General features: G+C 38.7%; 1 protein-coding gene across 5 annotated transcripts in view; it reads left to right on the top strand.

The window, feature by feature from the left end:
• C2H8orf34 (chromosome 2 C8orf34 homolog) overlaps window positions 1-17,638 on the top strand; it is a 235,140-nt gene that overhangs the window by 172,648 nt on the left and 44,854 nt on the right. For all 5 annotated transcript variants that reach the window (XM_075920568.2, XM_075920572.2, XM_075920569.2 and 2 more), the window contains 2 exons: window positions 7,660-7,736; window positions 11,724-11,797. In XM_075920568.2, the coding sequence (XP_075776683.2) occupies window positions 7,660-7,736; window positions 11,724-11,797 (151 nt within the window). The remainder of the gene's footprint in view (window positions 1-7,659; window positions 7,737-11,723; window positions 11,798-17,638) is intronic.

The following is a 17,638-nucleotide window of genomic DNA, read 5'->3' as shown; positions in this document are numbered from 1 at the left end:
ATATCAAAAAAATACTTAAACTGTCCTCAGAAGTTGCAAGCACAAAAAATAGAGGCTACTGTTTATAATCAAGACTCAGATTTTCAAAATAGCACATTGGAAGGTGTGTGTAAGTCCCTAGACTACTTTGAAATTCTCTTTCCTGGACTTTAATACTCTTATACTAAAGCTCTACAGCCTGTATTTATTAGCATGAACATTGATTGCTTATTGTGTACTGCTGACAGCATGGTCATTGCTGCATCCACACTTAGAAAAGATCTGATTCAAGAAGTTTGTAATCTAATTAAAGCAGACTGCAATTTGGAAAGAAATGATAGGCTGTTTGATTGTTGAAACTTAAAGTAAAAATAGGTCTCATAGAATGATCATTGAAAGGGTCTGCAGAAGAACTTTAGATGTAAAAGAAGGATTTGAAAGAAAGGGAGGTTGTATTGTAATGAACAGTCCTGCTCTTGTAGAAGCAAGGGATAGATTACAGAATAGGTCTTTCTGAAAAATCTAACTTTTATTAATGACTTCTGTAATGTCTTTTAATCAAGGATCTCAGAGGGATTTAAAATAATCATAATAAACATGGGCTTGCACAATAACTTACTGTATCTTAACTGAGCATTCAAGTAGTGTATGTACAGTGCAGAGATAAAGTCTTTTTAGATTTCTAGACAGTAACCAGTTGCCTGTCACCCACAATGACAAAGCTACTGTGTCAGAGCTATAAAAACCTTCATAACAAAGAAATCGAGGAATTTGAGACATAACATTTACACTAAAATAGAGACATTTTAAAAACACATTATAAATATGACTGTATTCAGAATCTGTCATTTGTAAACGCTCCCCCGATAAGAAGTGTGGTAGACCAGTAATATAATAATCCTTAACCATTACAGAGAATTTTAATTCATACATGTGCTGTACTTCGAAAACATAATTAGACCTTACAGCATCCTTGTGACATACATAAGCCTTATTTTGCAACTGGACAAGATGCTTGTGGGAGCTAAACAACTCTGAAAATGAGGCCATGCAGTTTGGTATCTGAATATGGATGTAGATACTGAACTTTAGGCATGCTATGCTGTCCTCCTGTAAAAACTCTTATCAAGAAAACATTCCAGAAGCATAGACTAAAGCTAATATGAAAACCAAGGAAACTAAATCCCTCTGCAAAATACAGCCTTCTGAATTTGTCTAACAGAAAAGGGAGACATCCAAGTTTACCCTGCATTCCCAACAGTGTGTCAGAACTAGAAATCAGATTGCAACAACAGTTTTCAGACTGGTGACTCAGGTAACAGCTATCAGAATGGTGGTCTGTGGAGAGCTGACTGGTTATATGGGAGTGGCTTTTCTCTTTTTTTCCTGGTGCTACTGACCAGTAAAACAGATTTCATAACATTAAATGTTTTCTTGTCATTTTTCATACTGAGAGGCTTGATGAAGTTATCATCCTGGAATGCCATTAATGCATTTGCAAACAGGATAGGGTAAGGGAGGTTTCCAGGTGACCTATGAGCCAATCTCTGTTTACACTGAAACCATCTCAGAGGAACTCTAAATTGGCAGATGCTGGAAACCCCATTCTAGCTCCGTTGATTCTTTCTGGATAATCCATTAGCAAGAGATGTTTTCTCTTATCTGCATCTCCTTCACCCTATGTTCAACCAAAGAGGCTTGGACCTCATTCTGTAAATTCTGTGGCCAAATCCTGCCCTGATTTGTACCATCTGTAGCTGCTTGGCTGCAGCCGCACAGGCTCTCCATAGGAGTTAGTGCAGTTCAGCAATAATACTGAATCATTTCTGCACAGAAATCTCCAGGGGGTATTGCATAGAGCATAAAGACTCCCACTCCCTCTTGCTTCATGGCCAACTTCCAGAACCCTCCTTCTGTTGGGTCCTGGGAGAGGCAGGGGGGATGGTTGCATGAGATTGATATTGTCTGGTTTTGGATAGATAAGGGTTTGAGTAAGGTGCCTCCCCTGCCATGCTACCACATGCTTTAGCAGAGACAAGAATTGGGCCCAAGGAAGTGTCATTGTGTGCCTAGATATAGCAAAAAATCTACATTTGTGTCTCTAGGAGCCCCAAAATGCAGTTGGTTTTCACTTTCTATACCAATCATTTCTACTGTGCGAGATCACTGTACACAGTGTGGATGTGGAAAAATATTGGATATTAGGAATCAAGTATTGACCCATATTAAAAAAAATGTGTAACACTAGAGGGCAGCCAGCTATTTCAGAAAGGTCTTGTTACCTGAACTGGATTTAAAGGGACAAACTGTCAGCCAGCATTATCAGAAGTATTTAGTAGTTTGGGGTTCCTCATTTTCTGGATGCTCTCCAGATAAGGATCCTGATTCTCCATTGCCCTGCAGCCATATTACCATTTACATCAGTGCAGAGTGATTGTAAAATGCTACCAAATTTGACTGGTACTATTTTTTACCCTCTTTACACTGGTGTAAAAGACTATGCAAGATGAAGAGCAAAGGAAAATCAGTCTTAAGATCTCCTGAAGGAGTTTTTACCCTTGTGTCCAGTGTGGAATCAGAGTCAGGAGAACTACATGCAAAAACAAGGTCTGTGCATGCCAATGCCTTTGCATTATCAGCTCCTAAAGAATTAACAGAAGTTATATGCAGTACTTTCTATGCTATTAGTGGCTGCAGTATGATGAAACAGAACTCCCCTTAGAAGGCCTTCAACAAAAATAAATCAACAGGAAAGAAGCATAAAACAAGAAAGGGAGTAGCAAGTCTGATCCTTTTTTCAAATGTGATGCTACTCATAATTTAGTGTGACACATAGAAATAATGCTGAGAAATGCATAGAAAGAGAGTACATTAGATAGAAATGCCCTCTTGGAAGGCCTGAGACAGAGTTCATCTGTGATTTGATTCAGTATTATGAGTTGTATAATAGAATTTAAAACTTATTGTATATGGATGATGTCTGTGTTTATCAAACTGAAAAATGTAATATTTGTGAAATAGAAAATGAAGGTAATAAAATCTTTGAAAAAATGCTGGAAGACCTCAAGGCAACTAAGGTAAAATATTTCAGCACTTAAAAGCCAATATTTTTGGAGGAGCAACAAAGTAATTGTGTTCTGTAGAGAAAAGTAAGAATTTGTTTAATAGCAGTGTTGAATAAGTGAAGATATGTAGAAGCTGTGTGATTTTGAACCTCTTAAGAAGAGTTTAGTAAACCTAATGTATATTTAATATTACAAAATTTAATATATGTCAACATGCCATATATATTTAAATAAATATTTTGTTGCATGCGGAAATGAAATCCAGATTATGTCTACCACAATATTTTTTCCATATAAAAACTCCTACAGAATGGTTCTCTGAATGGCTACTTAGTCCTGAGCAGAGATCTTGTTTGCCTTTCTATAGGTCATATGGACTAATATTGTCCTGTGCTATTTGTGAACAAAATCAGTTTATTTTGTAAAGTGGGGAGGGAACTCATCTGTCTTTGAGCTGAAGGAACAGAGCTATTTGATTAGTGATGTGAAGACCAATTAAACTTGTCTTTGATCAGTCCTATTCCCTGTTCTCATGTTGCTTCTCCTTTCCCCATAGCTGGGACAGGTCAGGAAATAGGAGTCATTACATCCCTAGAACTAGGGGCCATAATCTTTAAAGGTATTTAGTTGTTGCTCTGCTCTGCTTAACTGATTTAGAACTTAGGCTCCTGAGTACCTAAGACATGTCTGACAATGAGACATGGGACCAAATTTTCAAAGGCATATAGCAGTGATGGGGAACCTTTCTGGGGTCGGGGCCATTGACCCACAAAAAAATCAGTCGGGTCACACACAAATGAGAAGCAGGAAAAACCCCTCCCTGTGGCCACAGACTAGGAAGGAGAAAGACCCTCCCCATATTCCCCTCGCACACCAGAGCTTTGGGGGGACCCAGCCTAGTAGATTTTGTGTGTACCAGCTCCCAGGGTGGCAGCAGGGGGGCTGTTGCACCAGCGTAGTCTCCTCAGTGCTGGGGTAGGGGCTGAGCCTGAGGGGCTGCAAGCTGAGGGCCACATCCAGCCTCCAGGCCTGAGGTTCCCCACCCCTGACACATAGGCTTCTGGGATTTTTAAAAGTGTTGAGGGGGTAACTTCTATTGAAATCAATGGCAGGTAGGCACCTAGGCTTTGGAATCACAGTAGGCACGTCTCTGCATCTTTAGGTGTTTAGCCGCCATTAAACATCTAGCTCCTATATTTCTAAGTCAGTTAGGTATTGCAATGCTGAGTGGAGAAATGCCACAGTGGTTACTCTTCTGTGCCTCCAGCGTGGAAGGAGAAGGATGGACAGGTTGATTTTCTTTTTTTAATTAAAAAAAGAAACCAACTAAGTGAAGCAGGGTACCACAGACATTTTTCACTTCTGGTTTCTGGTGGATGGCCAACCTCCTGGCCAGAGTGCTTATCTGAAGGGTGTGTGTGTGTGTGTCAGTTTTTGATGCAAAGAGGCTTTTGTGGAGGATTTGATCTTTTCCTGATTATTGTGAGGAAGGCAAGTTCTCCTGGACTGTGCACTGTCATAAAAGTGGTGCTCTTCAGCATCTTTGAACTTGTTCCTAGTTAACTGCCAGTCCTGGAAGAGCCTGTCCTCTTAAGTTAGCATCGGAAGAGCCACTGGACCATGCTTAGTACCTTCTCTTGTGTCAGCTTCCCATTTAATGTTGGCACACAGGGTGGATTCATACATGGCTAGATTAAGATATAGGCAAACTAGATACATACCTAGGGTCCAATTCATAGAATGAGGGGATAGCATGAGTGGTGCTGTGACCCCATGCACCAGATCACAATGTCATTCACTCAGATTGGTCCTGTTGCCATCCCCAGCCCATGTCGTCATGGAGGGAAGTGGGACCAAACTTGAGTGGGTAGCAGGGCACAGAACCTTGGGGAGCATCAATTGGGAAACACTGATCTAAACCAAACCTTAACCCCCATCACCCAAGAGATGGATGGCAAGCTGCAGTGAGTGCTCAGATGGAGGAATCAGTTGGGAGAGAGGCAGAGGATTCAAGAGTGTTAATAAGGCAGTGTTCATGCAGGAGGAACCAATTACTTACTGACCTGAATAGAAGAGGGTTAACTAAGCAACATCTGATGATGAGTTAATTAAGCTCCGGATTTATAGACCCGATTCTCAAGAATTGGTCCCAAGTGGCTCTCCTGTTAGATAACCTAATACTACAAAATTAGCAGACTGCACCTACTCCAATTAGAAAATACCTGAGTGCAGAAAAGTGAAAGGAGAACCCAGGATGTTTTAGAGGCCACTGAAGCCTAATGGTATTCTTGAATTTTGCATTCTTGCTGTCTGGAGCAACCTCAGATGAAAGTCACCATCAGCTTGTATTAGACATTATAAGAGGAACAAAAATGATTGTGAAGAGATAAGGGAGAAAATCATTAAAATAATGGCTCAAGATGTTGTCTTTTAGGGAACAAGAAGCAAAGAGGAGATACCTTACAACTAAATGTTACAGGAGGAGAAACAAAGTCACCAAAATTGTGTTGGGAAGTGGGTACAAGGCCGTGTGACCTTAGAATAATTTGAGATTGGAAATGGAAACCAGACGGTAAGAAAAAAGATCAGCATGATTTGGACTAACCAGATCAGAGTGAGACTACGAGGGTACATCTAGACTACATGCCTCTGGCAACAGAGGCATGTAGATTAGACTACCCGGCATAGGAAAATGAAGCAGCGATTTAAATCATCGCCGCTTTATTTAAATTTACATGGCTGCCGCACTGAGCCAATCAGCTGTTTGTCGGCTCAGCACGGTAGTCTGGACGTTCCGCGGTCGACATTAAAGGAATTTGTCGACCTCCCAGGTATGCCTCCTGGGATGAGGCATACCTGGGAGGTCAACAAATGCCTTTGATGTCGACCGCGGAGCGTCCAGACTATTTAAATCGCTGCTTCATTTTCCTATGCCGGGTAGTCTAATCTACATGCCTCTGTTGCCAGAGGCATGTAGTCTAGACGTACCCTGAGAGACTGAGAGAGTAAGAACTGAGAGAGAGAGGGAGGGACTTCTTGTAGAGGTTAATTAGATATGATTCTGTGCTTGTAACCTGGAGGTTTTGTTAGAGTGAGTAGAATTTTATGGTTCCTAGACTCTGCTAAGTTCATTCAGTTTAAATTTGTTTTTTAATATTCTCCGTGTTCTAATAAATATCACTTCATTTAAGATGAACTGTAGGTAATTGACATTTATATGAGGTTAAGTGCTGCAAATCGTTACCAAGGATGAAAACAAGACTCAGAGTTTAGGGGAGGGCCAGTGGGACTCATCTAAGCACTTGATTAAAAACATAAGCAAGAAGGGCACTTATGCCTGATTGCAGTTTGTAAATGCAAGGGAAAAAGCATAAGGAACTGGAAAAAGAAAGTGCTTTTACGCACATTTTGTCTTTTATAAAAGTACTGTATATACTGAAACTATGCAGTGGTGTTGAACCCGTGTCTGTTGTAGGATATTAGGCAAAACAGATGAGGGAATATCTTTTGTAGTTGGTGAGCAAGGCAAACTTTCAAGCTGTCACCTACTTTGTCTCTAATACATACAGAAATATATCAGAGGGGTAGCCGTGTTAGTCTGAATCTGCATAAACAAGGAGAAGTCCTGTGGCACATTACAGACTAACAGATTTATGGGCGCATAAGGTTTCATGGGCAAAGACCCACTTATAGAAAGATGGTGCTGATTGATTTTAATGGCTTATAAATAGCAAATTCACATTAAGCATTTAGGAGCATATTAAAACGTTTGAAGGCAAGATCCTCAGCTGGAGGATATCTCCATTGGACCCATAAGTATTAGCATACGTCTTAAAAAATTATCTGTGGATGGTTTCTGCTGAATCTTTCCCCACAGGTTGGTTTCTTTTATTTCACGTTTTGGGATGTGTGCCAGGTGGGGCTACTCTGTAATCCCTCCTTCGAGGCATGCATGGCACTGCATGTATGCTCTGCTTTAGTCCACAAGTTTTGACTATCTGGTTGAAGCAGGGTGGGCTGTGCCAATCTCTAAACTGTCAGTACCAAAATGATAAACTCTTGATTTGGCCTTCTGTGCCTTTAAATAAAGAAACAAAACTCAAAAGAAAGCATTTAGTGATGGTGCTTGAAGGCAAAGCTCTGACCTGGCCCTTGGGTTTTGAGCTCTCACTAAGGAGCTTCTCTGCTATCTCACACACACCAGCACTGCCCTTGAGAAGAAGCAGGTAGGCTGCCTTAATTGGCCCACTACCTACCAATTGGTCAGTGTTTCTTCCTAGCCCTTCTAGGCTTAAGTATTGTTGGAAGCCAGTCTGAACAAGATTAGCTTGTGCATGGGGTATCAGAGCACTGAGACCTCCAGCAGGGGACAGAAAAGACCTGATCGACCCCATCACAGAATGATATAATGTCTGGGGAAATAAAGTTCTTGTGTTTAAATCACAATATCTATTTCGTAGCCGATGATTTCCTTTTAGCGTTTGGAGTGTCAGATGGTAGGAGATGGCCAGGAATAAACTACCTCAGTCTCCTACCAAACCACAGGACAATTCAGAAAGAACAATGTACAAATTTATATTATACAATGTTCACATATGTGTGTTTCTTCATTTAGACTGCAAGGGGATAACTTGGCAGAAGAAGTCTCACTAGTTTCTCAGACACCCGAGCAAGCAGAATTAGATTCCAATGGTGAGTTATACAATATATGTGCCACTGTCCTTCACAGCAAAAAATAATAGTGAAGAAATAGTGGGGTGGGGAAAAGAGGTAAAATATATACTATTAAAAATGAAATGTTATTTAGATTTAAACTCCAAACCAAAGAATGCTCATGCAGCACTGAGCACCCTTGACAAGAAGAATGAGCTATGCGATAGCTCAAAAGAATACTAGTACTTCTGTGACTGGGGTTGTGCATCAAGATCATGCTAATCAGCAGTCAGTAGGCAATCTGTATTTGCCCCTAAAAGAAATCCTGCTTCCAACTGTATTAGTGTATTATTATCTATGTTAGATTTCTTCCCCTAAGATCGATTTTATTTATTAAACATTTTTGTATATATGCCTGCTCCATAGTGCCCCTTCAATGCCATGTGTGATGCTAGCTGCAGAAGGTGGGCAACATGGACTTTAGTAATTCATTTGGGGTATGTTTAAACAGCAAAGTTCTTTCGGGATACCAGAGGTATCCTGAAATAGCTACCCCTCATCTTTTGAACCGCTTCCGCTATTTCAAAATATAGCAGACACGCTATTTTGCCATCCCTGGAAGCCTCATTGTACAAGGAGTAAGGGATTGCTCGAAATAGCACTGTATTTTGAAATTTGGTGCTGTGTAGACCGCACCAAATGATGAAATAAGCTATTTCAAAATAGACTTGAAATAAGCTACGCAATTTGCATTATGCAAATTGAGTAGCTTATTTAGTTTCTGGTGTTGTGTAGACACACCCTTAGTGGTTATGGGTCTATTATAGGAGAGAGTAGGTGAGGTTCTGTGGCATGCAACATGCAGGAAGGCAGACTATATGATCATGTTGGTCCCTCCTGGACTTAAAGTTTATGACTCCATGACAGAACTTTCCTGCTAAGAGATGAAGACTGCTGCATATGATTAGCATTTGCAGGAATTACATCACAAATGCTGTGCTTCCTCCAGAAGTACTTAAAAGAGAGAAGGAGGGAGCAGATGTAGGCAGGCAAATGGGAGCAGGAAGCCCCCCACCCTTACTAACACATCTGCCTTTTGTAAGTGAGGAGCTGAAAACTAAAAAACTACTGCCCAGACAGACAAAAGATATCATGGCCTCCAGGGAAGAGGAGAGAGGGCAGCAATGATGTACTGCCAAAATTTTAACAAGGCACTCTCAGAAATATTCTGCCTCCGTGTGGCATTCCCTGGGCAAAATAGTCTCTTCTTAAAATGTTTTTTTTCCTTAAAGTGTTGTCTAGCAAAATATTTTTATTGAAAATTACTGTCTTTCATATGCAGGCACATTCCAGAAATAGGCATTAAACCCATAGCTGCCCACCCAGTCTTTACTATATTTAAAGTATAGCCTGATTTCTTATCTTGTATTCCTCTGTAGTCAGTATTGCATATGTGGTTATAATCATCTACACACAGTAGAAAATCTTTTAAATCCTGTTGAAAATGCCTGTGATACTAAGCAAAGCCATTCTATTATATTTTCAATGTTTAGTTACATCTATGAGAATCCATCATAAGATAAACCTTTCTGCTATTTTTAAATCAGGCTTGTCCAATGTAATTTGGCTTTATTTTCAATTCTTAGTTATCACTACTAATCATGCTGTACTCCCAGCTGAGAGAAGATATATATATTCTGAGAAATGTTGATGTTACCCATTTGTTCAGAATTTACAAGCACAGTGCTGATGCTTAGCAAAATTAAAGTGCATGCCTCTATTTTTTGGATAGTGATCTGCTCCTTAGTTAGTTGGCATGATGTTATTAGACCTGGAATAATTCTCTTGTGCATTTTAAAATGTACTGGGGTCAGAATTAATTACCTAATTATCTGGTCTAGCAATCCATACTTATGAGTAATCCTGGATCATGCTATTCTGCCAACTGAAGTCAATGAGATAATTCATGACAGGATAGCTTATGTGCATAAATGCTGCAGCATCAGGCACTAAAAAAGGTACACTGGCCTGATTTTGATTTCTGTTATGTTGGTTTTACATTATTGCAACCCTGTTGAATTATACGGATTCATGTCTGATCTAATCTAATGTTAATGAGAAAGTAGAATCAGACCCTCAGTATTAAAGTTTTATAATACAAGACGTTTTCAATAATTAGTTATAAATTAACCCTTTTTTGCATTTAACCATATATCATCTCTAAAAATGATAAGGAGAGGGATTTAATAGCTCAGTACCAAATTCTGCTGCCCAGAAAACAACCTAAGTGTCCCTAGGTTACGCTACAGGAATTTCAATGGAGGTCAGGGGTGGTGAGAAACAGATCCTCCACTAGTCTGTCCTGTCACTTTCTATGGATTCCCTACCTCAGCCTTTTCTTCCCTAGGACTGTCCCGAGCTGGAATGCATGGCGATCAAAACACTGTAAAGTATCCCTTGTCTGCCCTTCAGCAAGACCACGAGTCCCAATCCTGTCACAATGCTACCTGGTGTTAGTACTGCAATATTTGCCCCCTTTCCCTCCACACCACCAGCTTGCAATTTTCCAACTTGAATACTGAAAAATACTTGCTGTAGCAGCTTACAGCATTTACTTAATAATTAATAAGTGTGTGATCCTGGCCCCCTCATGTGAAGAAGTGCACCCTCCTCTGCAAGAAGTCCCATGAAACTATGTAGAACAAACCCTAAGCATGAAACCTATAATGAAAAACATATCTTTGCATTCAATGCATGCTTTCACGGGGAACCAAATACAAAAGTTTTACAATAGAACAAATTGCTAATGGGAAAAGAATAATGTGCATGAGCTGTTATGGGCAGCATATAGTGCTAAACATTGCTCCAGTTGATACAAGAATAATGTAAAAAATGAGATTCCTCATTATATGGCCCTTAGCTATATAAATATCCAAGGCATAGGAGTGAATGTGTTTCCGTTGGCAGTTTTAACAGAAACATTCTGAAAAGAACAAAAATAATACAAGTGTTGCTATATGCAAGTATGTATGTGGTATTTATAGGTTTATTGTGTTGGAGTTACAGATTATGTTGTGTGATACAGTGTAATTAGTAAGCTTAATCAACTTTAGCTGTCTGTTATACAAAGAATACTTTGTTGTGAAAATTACAATTTTCTGTTAGCATAAATTATTGGTTTCTATTTTCTGCTCAATGTAATTAACCCACAAATGATTTCTAACAAATAGTGTTTAAAAAGGCTGTAATGAACGTTCTTTAAACTCTTTTCCTGTAAGCTGTAGGTATATTAAAAATTTCCCAGCTGGCTTTCCGATGTGTTGGAAAAAGTATTTAAATGAAGGATGTTAATTATTGGTGTAAGTAGGTAGCTGTGCTTAGTTTTAAACATGTTCATACTATTTCATATGAAACTGCTTATGGCCAAGTTCAGGGCTCAAATTAATGAAGGAGTGGAGACTATGGGGGATGTAAGTCAGTGCAAAATTCAGCCTGTAATTTAATTTCTAATGACACTCGTGTCATAATGTTAATGGAAAACGATTCTTATACTTTGAGGTTTCTGAATGCTACACTCAAAAATTGCTAGCACTTCTGTTTTCCAAGGATGTTTTGTTTTAACAGCATTTCAGTGGGAGTCTTAATGGGCTTAATTAAATTAAAGCTGCTTAACTGTGCTACTGCACACACTAAAGAGCAAGCAGGATTTTGTTTTAATAGCTAAATAATAATAAAAATAATAAGCTACAGACATCATGGCAACCGTCTTTAATTCTTTGTCACCCTAATCTATTTAGAAATACTGTTCCACATTTTACCAAGCCTTCATTCACATGCAGTAAGTGAGCTCAAACCTACACACACATTAAAATCTATACAAAGTATAATACAACCCCCACACTTGTACTGTAGTCATATTTACTATCCTGGCAGTTCATTTATAGGTTTTACATTTTCTCTGAGATTTATTATACTTAAGTAATTAGATGAATGTGATATCACTACTTTTCTACCTCTTTGGAACAGCTTCAGTGGCTGGGGTGGAAACACTGATGGAGGATGCTGATGAATTTGAGAGTGCAGCTCAAATAACAGGACCTGTAAGTATCTTCATTTACAAATGTGACAATCTGCCAAAAATCTATTGAAATAAGACTTTATATAAGCTCAGGGGTATACATGAAAAATAATATAACTAATTCTGATTGACTAATTCTGTGATAATATTGATTCCTTCAGTAGGGTAAAAGGAACTTCCTTGAAATTATTTTTTTCCCTGTACACTTGGAGCCATACATGTCTCAGTAGCAACAATGTTCCCACTGAGAGCAGAGGGTCCATACATGGGCTCAAAGCATTGTATGCAATGCCTCTATTATTAAAAATGGCCAAGTAATTATTTCACTTACTTGTTGATTTTTTTGCTTTATTCTATACTAGCATTTGTACCCGGCATTGCTCAGGTTCCTTAACTCAATTAAGTTATTTATTTCAGATTTGTGAAAAAAAGGGATTGTTAAAAATTTTCCATTACAATTTTTAGTATATTTTTTGAAAATGGGAATTCTATCAAGTGTAATATTTTCTTCATCCTTATAAACCCTTATAATTTGCTGTGTTTTAACAAAAAAGACATTTTTTCTAGTGTTCAAATCTTAAGCATTGATTTAGCAGCCCCAAGGCAGAGCACTAGTCCAAATTTCTCCATTTTATCTCTTTTCTATAAGGTTTAATCAGAAGTAGTCGTATTCCAGGTTCATCCTATTTTTCTGTCTCATCTTGGCTCAGTCCAGGGGGTGAAAGTAAATTCAATTTCTTATAGGTACTGTTGTATCGTTTACATACCCTTTACATCGGTGTTCTATGTCTTCACTTGCACCCTCTTTCGAGAGAGGAATGCAAATGCAGCTGAGCAAAATTGAAAATGAAGCGCGGATTTGAATTTCCCTCATTTCATTTGCATATTCGCGTTATGGCGCTATTTCGAAATAGCATTATTTCAAAAAAAGAAACGCTGTCTAGACGTGGTTATTTCGAAAGAAAACCCTTCTTCTGAAATAACTGGTAAACTTTGTTGTAGGAGGAATAAGGGTTATTTCAGAAGAAGGATTTTCTTACTAAATAACCGCATCTAGACAGAGTTTCTTTTTTTGAAATAGTGGTATTTCGAAATAGAGCCATAACGCGAATATGCAAATGAAGCACAGGAAATTCAAATCCGTGATTCATTTGCAATTTCGCTCACTTGCATTTGTATCCCTCTCTTGAAAGAGGGTGCAAGTGTAGACATACCCTTAGATAGATAGAAACAGGGATGTATAGCAAAAGACTACTAGCATTTTGTGGATTTGCTTGAGGCTCTCGTTAATTTTCCCAGCTATGCACATGGAGCTAACTGCAGTTTTTAAACGTAGACTTCCTATTGAATAGAACCCATGACCATCAACTTTAATTTTTCCCCCTTGGTAAAGATAATAGCGGGGGTGAGGAGGGCAGGTATTCTTGACCAACTTTTTTTAAAATTAAATTTGATAAATGCAGAAAGAGACAGGGAAGGAAAAAGTTCAAGCTGTTATTATTTTACAGCCATGTACATTGATTATTTTAGATACATGTGCAACTGTGTTTTTCATCTACACATATATTATTTAGAGCTCTGCTAGTCATTTTTCACTTTGTCTTTGTGTCTCATTACATTTTAAAGATTATGATGTACAACAATATTTAGGAATCTGAATGGGTACTTTTTTGTGTGTTTTTTTCCCCCAAATATGATTTAAATGAGTTACACTTACACACTAAAACATGGATATCTTCAAGAAGGGCTGGTCCAGTGGTACGGCACTTGTCTCAGACAAAGGAACTAGTTTCAATTCCATGTTTCCCCACATTTTTCCTTCAGTAAGATACTTACTGTGACATAGTTCTTTATTGATAAAATATGGCAACAATGTTTACCAGGTGTGTTGAGGACAAATACGTACATTCAATAATGTGAGGCACTTAGGTACTTATAGGATTCCCTTGACCACAGTATAGGTTTGCCAATTTAGTGATATTTAAAATCCATACAATCTAGCAGAAATGCTGGAACTTTCCCTGCTTGGCCTCTTCTCCTCATGTCCCCAAGGCCTCACCTCTGTCCCACCTCTTTCCCTACCCCCCAGAGCCAGGACTGGGAACTATCCTGGCTGAGTAGGGGGGCTGCTTGGAGGTGCCTTGTCACCCCTCCCACAATCAGGCCCAGGCTCTACTAGCCCCAGAAAAAACACAACTGCAGCTATATAAATCACATAGCTGGAGTTGACATATCTTAAGTCAAGCTCAGTGCTGCCTTCACAGTGGGAGGTCGATGGGAATAAATGGGATCGGAGTGCTCTCAGCATTCGCATAAGTAGATCTGACTGGACACTGTCAGGTCCCCTGTTCAGCCAGACTTTCTGGTCAAAAACTGGGCACCTGGTCTTCCTACCATAGCACCTAAAGGTAAACTAACGAGAGGAAAAAATATACAGTAACTTTGAAATCATATACTCAAAATATACATATGGACTTGTTTCCACATTTAAAAAATCCTCAAAAGCACTCATACATACCATGTAAAAACTGAACAGTAACTGAACCTTAATCAAAGACTTCTCAGAAATTGAACCATTTTTTCTATGCTAGTCACTGAGTTGGAGATAATTCCCCTCCCTTGCACAAGTGACTAAATCTGCTAATCCAGTTTCACTCTTGTTGAATTTAATGCAAAGAATGTACAGTAATATGAACTCTTTGGCATTTAAACTGGTCTTTAACAGAAATTTCTCTAGAGCCTTATTTATGTTTGACAAGTTTGTCTGAATTCCTTCTCTCCATATAAAAATGACCTGTTATGGGATAAATCAACAAACATTAGAAAAGAGGACAAAGGGTAACAAAAAGTGAGAATAGAAAGGAGAGCTAAAAGAGTTCTTTACAATGTTTTCAGTTGGAACCCACACTTCAGGTCTTTGCTTTGAACTTGCCTAAAGCAGTGCCCATCTTTGTTCTTTGAAAATCTTGGGAGTAGGAGTCAGCTGGTGTAAATTGTCATAGCTCTATTGATTACACCTTATGCAGCCTGAAGAACTATTTCATTATGTTTTTGTTGGATCTTAAAAGGGATAGGATAAACATTTTTGTTTTACAATAAAGTACGTGACAAGCTAACTTTCTGACAAGCTGTTAATAAACCATTATTATTCAGGCTTTAAGTTTTCATCCCTAATGATTTTTCTGAGAGTCAAATGTGAAGTACTCTGTTTAGTCTGTCAAGTCTGCTCTGTCTCAAAACTGGAAAGTGAGATATCTAAAGATTACTGATCTCTCTCCTTCTCTTTGTTGTGGAACTTTACCAACTATCCAATCAGCAGAAGACAAACAAGAAAGTTAATCAGTTATCCCAATCTCTGGATTTCCCAATGCATCCCATATTTTGTCTACCTTTCGGGGCTCAGTATTGCAAACATTTACTTTTGGTGAAAGAATCTGTAACTGAGAATAGTCAGTATAAGACTATCAAAAGCGGCGAGGAGTCCTGTGGCACCTTATAGACTAACTGAAGTGTTGGTCTATAAGGTGCCACAGGACTCCTCGCCGCTTTTGCAGATTCAGACTAACACGGCTACCCCTCTGATATAAGACTATCGTGTCTTCAATAGGGCTGCTCACAGTAGTAAGTACTATTCCTATTAGTAACTGTTTGTGGAATTATAAACTTTTTGGGGATAGATGGACTTTACTTTATCTATTATAAAACATTAAATGGGCTATGCAAATAATAAATACTAATGACAAGTAAATTGATATATTTTTTGAGCAATTACATGCTCTTTCCACCATTCCCATTTTCTGTTTAAATCCGAACTTGTGCTAAAACAGAATTTATTTAAAATGTGTTTAGTGATCTTTCCCAATTTAAGATCTCAGTTGGAAATTCTCCTTCCTTTTTCTGATACAACTTTTATATACATTCATATAGGAAGAGAGCAAGGTTTAATGCTTGGCATTTGTTTCCTAATTTTGTAGTGAGACAGGATTTTTTTCCCCAAGATTGTAAAATTCTGCAGACATTTTTCATGTGGCAAACTTAAAAAACAATCAGTTAGCTAGAATTAATTTAGAAACTAAAAACTAAAATATCAGAAGAAATGTACTGATACAAAATGGGGCACATGAACTGAGCAGAGATTTACGGCTTTTTTCTCCTGTTTGCTCTGCTGGTTTATTGAGCATATATTACATATGCATACAGAGAATAGATTTTGTCATGATATATATATAAAAAGTCCTTAATGGTAATTAAATTTTTGGAAGTATTTGAGGCTTGATTGTACTATAGAAAATTAAAAGTTTAGCTCTGTGATGTACATTAAATCTGACTATTTCCAAAGTTCTATTCCTTAATTTGATTGCAAATAATTTGCTATTCTTTTCCATTATTTTCTCATAAGTCTCAGTTCCAAAAAACACTCAAATGCAAACCTCTTTTTAATTATGTTAATGGTTCCAATTTTTCATGCGCTCAGTGTTCTTTAATGTAATGCTTAAACCCTTCACTGGACTGAGTCAGCATTGAGCAGGGTTGGGAACTAAAATAAGAACTATTCTTAGGTCTTGATCCTATATGGTGAAGAGTAGTGACACATCTGTGCACCTGAGTGAACTGAAAGGACTCTCATTCATATAGACCCATCAGTGTAGTAAGAATAATTTTTTCAAACCTGAGTATCTGTTGAAACCAAAAGCAAGTCCAAATGCTTTACACTTCTGAAAACCAGTTCATTTTCAGAAGTGACTAAAGATGGATTTAGCTGACAAACTTTAATCACTCAAATCTGAATTTTAGCTTTAACATTTATATTTATGTGGCAAACCCCATGATTAAAATTATACACTTTCCCATTTCTCATTTGCACATTTGCCAAAAGCACACATGGAAAAGAAATAATCCTGTGTGGAAATGCAGGTGCAGTATTAAACAAGCATTCTGGGCTCTGGGAATATAAAGAACTAGCTAGAAATGAAAGTGATGAATCCACTTTCCTCCCACGGACAGCCATGGCCACTGACATTGACTTGATGATACCTTGGGTGTCTCCATCCCAGCTCCCATGCTCTGAGCAACACAGAGGCCTCTTTGGTGTAGACTTTCCTTTTCCTTACCCTGTTCACTCCCACTTTGTCTTCCCCTGCTGTCTGCAATTCCACTCTTTGACAGACATTGTTTCCCTAAACAGAAGTAAAATAGTAAGCTATTTAGTACAGTGTCTACACTCTTTTGCAATGGTGAGTAGCATAGCTCTGAGTGCAACATGGCTGCTTTTGTGCTGCGCATACCTTTCCTTTCCATACTTTGGTCTCCAGTAATGCCAGTTAAGTAGGTTTGGATGCTCAGTACTTGAATTTCCTTTTCTTTTGCCCTTTATCGAAATAAGATACACAATTTGCGCTACACAAATTGCACATCTTTATCTCAAATCTACTCGCGCCATCCCTTATCCCTCATGCATTGAGGTTTACCATGGTGAAATAGCATGCCTATTATTTCAAAAAATATTTTGAAATAACAGGCGGCGTGTGTAAATGTGGGGTAGCTATTTTGGGATACCCCTGGTATCCCGAAATAGCCGTGCAGTGTAGATGTACTCTTAGGGTGTGTCTAGACTACATGCCTCCGTCGACGGAGGCATGTAGATTAGCCAGATCGGCAGAGGGAAATGAAGCCGCGATTAAAATAATCGCGGCTTCATTTAAATTTAAATGGCTGCCCCGCTCTGCCGATCAGCTGTTTGTCGGCAGATCGGGGTAGTCTGGACGCGACGCGCCGACAAAGAAGCCTTTCTTGATCGGCACAGGTATGCCTCGTGAAACCAGGTTTACCTGTGCCGATCAAGAAAGACTTCTTTGTCGGCGCG

The sequence above is a fragment of the Pelodiscus sinensis genome, chromosome 2, assembly GCF_052426305.1.
Source record: "Pelodiscus sinensis isolate ZL-2025 chromosome 2, ASM5242630v1, whole genome shotgun sequence".
In the NCBI taxonomy this organism is placed as follows: Eukaryota; Metazoa; Chordata; order Testudines; family Trionychidae; genus Pelodiscus; species Pelodiscus sinensis.
The sequence above is the reverse complement of the archived record's forward strand: the minus strand, read 5'-3'. Positions and strand labels throughout refer to the sequence as shown.